Source organism: Etheostoma spectabile, unplaced genomic scaffold (genome assembly GCF_008692095.1).
Source record: "Etheostoma spectabile isolate EspeVRDwgs_2016 unplaced genomic scaffold, UIUC_Espe_1.0 scaffold00016143, whole genome shotgun sequence".
In the NCBI taxonomy this organism is placed as follows: domain Eukaryota; kingdom Metazoa; phylum Chordata; class Actinopteri; order Perciformes; family Percidae; genus Etheostoma; species Etheostoma spectabile.
Window position 1 is genome coordinate 127 of NW_022604080.1, and position 8,660 is coordinate 8,786.

The 8,660-nt window shown below is 42.5% G+C and overlaps 1 protein-coding gene across 1 annotated transcript; it reads right to left on the reverse strand.

Moving 5' to 3' along the window:
- Window positions 1-302: 302 nt before the first annotated feature.
- Window positions 303-8,086, reverse strand: LOC116679498 (uncharacterized; the record flags this gene model as incomplete). Its single annotated transcript, XM_032509156.1, has 7 exons — window positions 303-587; window positions 1,574-1,708; window positions 3,182-3,210; window positions 3,403-3,465; window positions 4,297-4,591; window positions 6,322-6,414; window positions 7,951-8,086. Coding segments are annotated over 7 exons (1,000 nt in total), but the record flags the coding sequence as incomplete, so codon positions are not given.
- Between the last annotated feature and the right edge of the window lie 574 nt (window positions 8,087-8,660).

Here is an 8,660-nt window from a genome sequence, read left to right on the forward strand (position 1 = left end):
ACATGGGGGGCACGCTCTAACCAGGTCAGCTACCCAGGCACCCCTGCATGTGTGTGAATAGATGTGATCTTCAGTCTCCAACTCTCTAACATTCACTCATCCACAGGCGTCTCCATCGCTGCCATCGGTCTAATTTTCTTCCCTAACACCCGTTATACTCGTCTTATTCTATTATCTGCTCTTTAATGTTTTAAGTAAAGCACTTTAAATTGCCTTTTTGCTGAAACATGCCGTAGAAAAAGGCTGCCTTGCCTTGCTACTCTAACTAAACAGTTAGGTGGACTTAGCGACCACAGTACTCAACGTAAACCAGGTTCACTTTCAACACATCGTCTTCTTCACCTTTTTAATCTCTGTAACTTTATTCCCATGAAGCTTGCTTCTGCTGTGAGGGGCATCTGGTAACGGTATCTCCTTTCAAAACCATCGTCCACCTCGAGGCCGAATGCGTTCGCCAGAAGTCGAGTTCTCACGAACACCGTCTGCAAGCGCCCGTTGAACTCCACCACCAGGTGAGTGTTCGTCTTATCAGACTTTGTAATTACAAAGATCTTGATCCTCCCGGTCTGGACCGCAGGACTGAGACCCTGAACGGAGACAGAGGGACATTCATAGAGAAGGACTGAGACGAGCTGAAAGGTACAGGACAAAAATCTAATTGATTAAAGTATTTATGTAGTCCAGTGTGTCTCAGAGATGTCCCTGTTGCTACCTTGAAGGTTTTGGAAGGAGCGACTAGTTTCAGGGCCAAATTTTGCAGAGCAGTAGTCAATTAGAGGGCAGACTCGAGAACATGCCACCAATTTACCCTGCCGTGCATAATAATAATAATACATTTTATTTAACAGCGCCTTTCTGAACACTCAAGGTTGCTTTACAGACAATAAAAGACAGATACAGGTAACAGAAAAGTGTAAGCAGTTATACACACATGCTTTACGTGCCAATTAAAGATCGTGATTTCCCTGCAGCGTACTTTATGATACATTTCTGTAGAACTACATGGATGCTAACAGCTAGCTTGGCAGAGAGATATTGAGGCAGTTGGTATACCTGGTGAGTTTTTATATACACTAGAATATAAGACATGTTTTCAGTTATGTACACAATTCCATATGTGTTCATTCATAGTTGTGATGCCTTCAGTGATAAGATGTACATAGTCATGAAAATAAAGGAAACCACATTGAATGAGAAGGTGGGTCCAACCTTTGGCCTGTACTGTATATTAGGCCAGAAATAAACTGATAGAAAACGTATCAACAACTAATAGTCTGCAGAGCGTGTACACCGTTGGCATCATGTTGTGGTGATACAACTCAGAAAAACGCTGTCCGAGACCAAATGGTCTTGAGTCCAAGACCGGACTTGAGTACTACAGCCCTGGATTTGTGACCATGGGTTTTGCATATTGTTGCAGGTGGCCCAGGTCAACAGGAAGGATCTCATCGGCCCAACTGGGTCAAAATTTCATTTAATTTCATTTATTTAATATTTTCATTTAGGTTTAAAAAGTTAGAAGCCATCCAGGCTTTAATATCTTTTAGTAGAGGTACAAGGGAGTTGGTCTCACCTCTTCTGAGGGGCAGAGATTCTTGGGAGTCATCCACGTAGAAGTGCTAGGAGACGCCATGCTTTCAGCTGGTTTCAGAGACAAATCTCTGTCCTCTGTCTTCTTTTCCGTCTCCACGTCTCCAACAGGATCCACCTGAACAAATCACAAGATAAAAACACGGTTACTAAGACGTCCTCTGGTCCATTTCCACAGGGTCAACAGCAGATAGTGTCCTGCTGAGTGTCCATGGAACATATTGTCCTAGAGGACGGACATAGGGACTGATGACAGGATGTAGGAGATGTTTATTTATTTTAATGAATCCTTTATTAGTCAATGTACACACTGTTATTACACACATGTAGAGTTCTTAAGTTTCCTCATATAATTTAAATGTGCATGGCCTGTGACCAGCAACATATACATCTATTTAAACTTTTATATATCTGTTTATACTTTTATATATCTGTTTATACCTTTAAGACCATGTGATGCGATGGAAACAGGAAGTTGTTCTACTTTCATCTCTGTGATGTCATCTCTTTAATCTGTAATCAGTTAACACTGCACCTGGCACCTGCTGTCACCTGCTATTCAGACACTGAACAAGCTCTCAAACAAATGATCATATCATCAAAGGGATACTAGATATCAATAAAATAAGGTGCTCGTGGGCACCAGAAGGCCTTTGTGAACGTATTGATATAATATTTATGTGGATAAAGTTATAAATGTGGGCGTATCAGCGATGTAAAAAGGTCTTCGCTCTGCATTCTGCTCAGAAATGTGGACGATGTTTAACATGGACGTGGATGGAGGAAGATCGGGAACTCTGTCATTTGAAAGGTCGCTGAGCAAAACATATAATCATATTGAATAAAAAAACATTAGCTGAAACTAAGACTAGACAAGAATACCTACATTTCATGTGTAAACAAGTTAGAGTTGTTGGCGTGGGAGGAGTTATAGAGAGAGAACCAAGATGATTTTTTTAATCTCTCCCCCCCCCCCCCCCCCCCGTCCTCCACTCTAGCTTGAACATTCCCCAAAGACACACACATTGGAAAATCTGAGCCGGTCTGAAAACGGGACGAAACGTAAACTGGGATTTGGGAGAAACCGTGGTTGATATATCTGAACGCCCATTCAGCCCAATACACACCAAAGTCTGTCTTCGGTTTAAACTTTTAATCACGTTTACTGGTTAAAGTATGGCGATGCAGCACGGGGGTCCAAAGAGGGGGGGTTTGGAGCGATGTGGAGCGATTTTCCCGAACATTTCCCATTCAAGTCTATGAGAAATGTTTTTCGCGTTTTTGCGACAGATTGTAAAACCGCGCGGAACATCTCTTAGAAAAGTCATAGCACACCTTTCCCGATCATTACACACGTTTACGATGTATTTTGTGTGGCGTGTTGGCAACGGCTCCAGACTTAGTAGTGGGACAAACATCTGGCGGCAGAAGAATAATAATGTATGGGCAATAATAGTCTATGCGCCGATTGATGACTATGGCAGCCACTCGGCAATGAATTAATTAAAATTAATAATAATACATTGTGCACAGCATCAGGAAGTATTGTTATTAGTAGTAGTAGTATTAACATAACCTTTGTCTTTCTCACCTGGACAGGTGGGCAGCTCTTCAGTTGATCTTAAAGAGAAGAAACAGAATCAGTGTCGACGGGTTTAAGGTGAGGAACATGTTTTAAATATCAGAGCTTTAGAATGTGTTTCTTGGTGGAATATGATTAATATTCATTAGGAAGCTCATCGGTTTAGCAGAGATCCATCTGTCTGTGTCCGTCCCCCAGTCCTGATGTCTGATGTCCTCCAGTGGACCTACCAGCTGTGAGTTTCTGTTTTTCGCCGACTGATCCGAAGTCGATGGAAAGTTTTCTCGTCGTCCCTGAAAAATAAATTCAGAAAGGTAAACGAACACCAACTGGACATGGCTGAATGAATGTGTTTTAAATTTCTGCCTTTATAGTTCAGTCTTTTTTATGTATAAAAATTTAGTATATGCATATACTGCATGTTCTGTAGTAGCTACGCAACAGGGGCTACTCTTTACTATATTTTCTCTTTTGGTTTTCCACTATGGATAGTTCCCCCTTGGTGGCTATCTGAAACTACAATTTATCCTCTATTGACTGCGTTTGTATTTGTATTGTTATGTACTGTATTTGTATTGTTATGTATTGTGTATGTATTATACATATTTATTTGCAGGAGAAGCTACCAAGGTTGTGTATCCAAGACCTTCCATAATTGTTTCAATGGCGTACAAAGGTTTTCCAGAACTACGTTAAACAGCAGTTAGCAAAAATAAGACTTCCCCCATTAGCCGCTCTCTCTATTACCCCAACCACACAGGGTAACGGGTGGTATCCCTCTCGTTTTCTCCGCCTACGTCAGGTGACCCAATCACCGTTAAAAATATAAACTTCTATCTTCTTCAGCTCAACACTTGCTAGATTTTAATCGCCAAACAAGTGCACTTTTTACGTCTGCAGTGTACTTTTGTGTTGTCATTTTTAAAAATCAAGGTCTTGTCAAAATGAAAAAATTGTGTCCACTTTTAAAAAATTGCAAGTTTCTGCAAGATGTCTCGTGTTGTGCTCCTGACGATTCTAAGAGCTTCACCTTCTTCAGCTCAGCTCGCTGGGAACCTGGACCGAGGCAGTATCACAGAATTAGTCGTGTATATGGATGTCCACCCTGAATCTTATCAACTCACCTTTCTTTCCTTGGTGCATCTTCAGGTTCTCCACAAAGGGGCGCAGCTGCTCCTGGACCGCAGCGTCATTCCTCGGTATCTTCTTCATTATTTTATCTATTTCAGAGATGGACCCTTCTGTCCCGTAGTGCTGGACGATTAGATCAGGGATCTCTTCTCTGGTCCTGCCGGTCTTCAGTCCCTGAGGGATTTTGACCAGACTATACAGCAGCTTCCTGAAGTCTGGCTCTGTGAGCTCCTCCAGGATGGAGCTCAGGGCCGGTTTCCACTTTGCCTCTAAAACCTTCAACGACATCTGCAACACACAGAGACACGTGAACAGCAACAGGTTATATAGCAGATAATGTCCTGCTGAGTGTCCATGGAACATAATGTTCGTCGTAGAGGACGGACATAGGGACTGAAGACAGGATGTAGGCGATGTCATGTAGACTTTTATGGAGGAAGCATGTTAGCATCACTAGAACAGAGACGTTCCTACAGCTACCGGTAGCTTCCTGTAGCTTGTCCTTTTACTGCTTTTACTGTGAATTATGAACGTTGCTACAGAGCCTTCAGCTATCAGGCTCCTCTCCTGTGGAACCAGGTTCCAGTCTGGGTTCAGGAGGCAGAGCGTTCAGCTATCAGGCTCCTCTCCTGTGGGACCAGGTTCCAGTCTGGGTTCAGGGGGCAGACACCGTCTCCACATTTAAGAGTAGGCTTAAGACTTTCTTCTTTGATAAAGCTTATAGTAACAGATGGATCAGGAGAGTCCTGAACCATCCCTTAGTTAAGCTGCCATAGGCCTAGACTGCTGGGGGACTTCCCATGATGCACTGAGCACCTCTCTTCTCCCCCTTCTCTCCATCTGTAAGCAACCTCATCCCATTAATGCATGTTACTAACTCAACTTCTTCCCTTTCACGGAGTCTTGTGCTCTCTCGCCCCTCTCACCACTAATTAACCCTGACAAGGCCCACCTGGGGGGGGGAAACCATTTCAGGGACTACCTCATGAAGCTCACTGAAAGAACACCGAGCGTTTGCAGCACTATCAAAAAAGCAAAGAGGGGGGGTACTTTGAGGAATCTAAAAATATAAGACCTGTTTAAGGGTTATGTCACACTTTTCTGTTGAGTCCATAATTCCACATGTGTTCATTCATAGTTGTGATGCTTCAGTGATAATCTACAGTGGTGTGAGAAAGTGTTTGCCCCCTTCCTCATTTCCTGTTCCTTTGCATGTTTGTCACACTTAAGTGTTTCGGAACATCAAACCAATTTAACAATAGTCAAGGACAACACAAGTAAACACAAAATGCAATTTGTAAATGAAGGTGTTTATTATTAAAGGTGAAAAAAAATCCAAACCATCATGGCCCTGTGTGAAAAGTGATTGCCCCCTAAACCTAATAACTGGTTGGCCCCCCTCAGCAGCAACAACTGCAACCAAGCGTTTGCGATAACGTGCAATGAGGCTTTTACAGCGTCCTGGAGGAATTTGTGCCCACTCATCTTTGCAGAATTGTCCTAATTCAGTTACATTAGAGGGTTTTCGAGCATGAACGGCCTTTTTAAGGTCATACCACAACATCTCAATAGGATTCAGGTCAGGACTTTGGCTAGGCCACTCCAAAGTCTTCATTTTGTTTTCCTCAGCCATTCGGTGGTGGACTGGTGTGTTTAGGATCGCCGACACACCTGAGTGGACCTGGTCTAACCCAAAGCTGGTCTAACCCAGAACTAGCTCCTAGACTGAGCTTCTACCCATTATCTTCACTTCAACATGCCTACCAGGTATATATATATATATATATATATATATATATATATATATATAATCAAACATAACCACAATTAAGATAGTTATACATGACTTCAGTGCAGTGTTGTAATAAAAGCTTTGAAATCAGACAACATGCTGCTAATCTCCTCTCAGACTCTTCACCTTTTTCCTTGTTCTTACCACAGATTTAGATTGATATAAACAGATTAATTTTTCCAAAGACACTTGCAACAAAGTCGATGAATGAATACGAAGAACTCACTTTCTTCTTCTCTTCTTCCACCGACTGCTTCTTCGTTGAAAGTAGATAACAGGAAGTGAAACTCTCAGTGGCGCGACGACACTGAGGCGGACCCTGTTTGTGGCAGAAACCAAACAAACCAATCCTGGCACAGCATCCAGTTTCAGACTCACAGTCGTGTGTGTGTCCCCCGCCCTCCAGTGATGAATGGTTTAGCCCATAATAAATCCATACTTTCACTTTCATGCTCTGTGGGCGAAGAATGTTTGCTGTGCTGTCAGGGATCTGAAGTCTCTTTATATAGACCTTAGTGGTCCCTAATACTGGATCTGAAGTCTCTTTATATAGACCTTAGTGGTCCCTAATACTGGATCTGAAGTCTCTTTATATAGACCTTAGTGGTCCCTAATACTGTATCTGAAGTCTCTTTATATAGACCTTAGTGGTCCCTAATACTGTATCTGAAGTCTCTTTATATAGACCTTAGTGGTCCCCTAATACTGTATCTGAAGTCTCTTTATATAGACCTTAGTGGTCCCTAATACTGTATCTGAAGTCTCTTTATATAGACCTTAGTGGTCCCTAATACTGTATCTGAAGTCTCTTTATATAGACCTTAGTGGTCCCCTAATACTGTATCTGAAGTCTCTTATGACATCATAAAGGGACATTTTCACACCATGGGCCCTTAAGATGTAAATCAAACTTCAGGCGAATGAAGAACCATTTCTTAGATTTGATTAAGACATTAATCTTTTCCTTTTTTAACACACTTTATTGCAGAGGATCTTCCATCATAATTAATAACCACTTTAATTTAACATGTAGATTTCACGTCGGCAGCTTTTATGTTTCTCGTCAGTTTGCTTCAACAGAACAAAAACTCGAGATGGTGAATAAACAAAGTGATGAACACAAAACACCAGAGCCCGGCCGGTGTATCGGCCGAGATATTTTGGGCTTGTTAGCATCACAGCAGATATTGGGCATTTCCAGATTTATTGGTATCGGCCTTTTTATTTATTTATGGGCAATTAAAAAGAAAAAAACATTTTCATTTTCATTCATCGGAAGCATTTCTGATGACAAAGAAACGATAGAATCAGAAAGTATTACAGCAAAAATTATTAAGTTATAATATATTTTGACAATTCAAAGTTCAAATGTGAGGAAGACTTTCAGAGCTGGGTCAGGAAATGGTTTTTAAACCATTAAAAGCCTTTTTCCAAAATACTGTAAAATATAATAAAACATCTGGAATTCACTGATATCTCGAAGACTGTTTTATGGAACGAACCGTGTTGTTTTTTTGGGGCAATTTAGTTAAAAATAAAACCATTTTTTTTTGTGTAAGACGTTGAAAACGGGGTCAAACCGGACGTTAATACTCACTAATTACAACGTTTTCACCAATAATCCATGAAAGGAATGATTTAACATTTCATACGTCAACAACAACAACAACATCAACATCACAGCAGACAACAAAAACACCCAAAATAAATAATGCAGCTGCTGATTGGTCCGTCGTGTGACCCAGTAACGTGGAGCGCTATGGACAGGGGTCCTCTGGGGGTCCTTGGGGGGTCTTCGGGGGTCCTTGGGGGTCTCTGGGGGTCCTCGGGGGGTCCTCGGGGGCCCCTATGTGACCATGTACTCCTGCCGCTTGTTGAGTCGCACCTGGCAGAGCGAGACGGCGCCCACGGCAACGTAGACGCCGGCGGCGATGAAGCAGTTGATGCCGACCTGGTTGTAGAGGCTGTAGATGTTCTGGGGAGGGTTCTTACTGCAGGAGAAGAAGAAGAACACACGCGTTAACCTTCATCTTGTCCCCCATGTTGTCCCCCATGTTTCACCTATGTTTCCCCTATGTTCTCCCCTGTTTCCCCTATGTTGTCCCATGTTTCCCCTATGTTTCCCCTATGTTGTCCACGTTTCCCGTATGTTGTCCACATGTTTCCCCTATGTTGTCCACATGTTTCCGTATGTTGTCCACATGTTGCCCCTATGTTGTCCGCATGTTTCCACTATGTTGTCCCCTGTTTCCCCTATGTTGTCTCCTATGTTGTCCGCATGTTTCCCCTATGTTGTCCCCTGTTTCCCCTATGTTGTCCCCTATGTTGTCCACATGTTTCCCCTATGTTGTCCCCTATGTTGTCCACATGTTTCCCCTATGTTGTCCCCTATGTTGTCTGCATGTTTCCCCTATGTTTCCACTGTTTCCCCTATGTTGTCCACATGTTTCCCCTATGTTGTCCCCTATGTTGTTTGCATGTTTCCTATGTTTCCACTATGTTTCCTCTATGTTGTCCACGTTTCCCCTATGTTTCCCCCATGTCGTCCTCATGTTGCCCCTATGT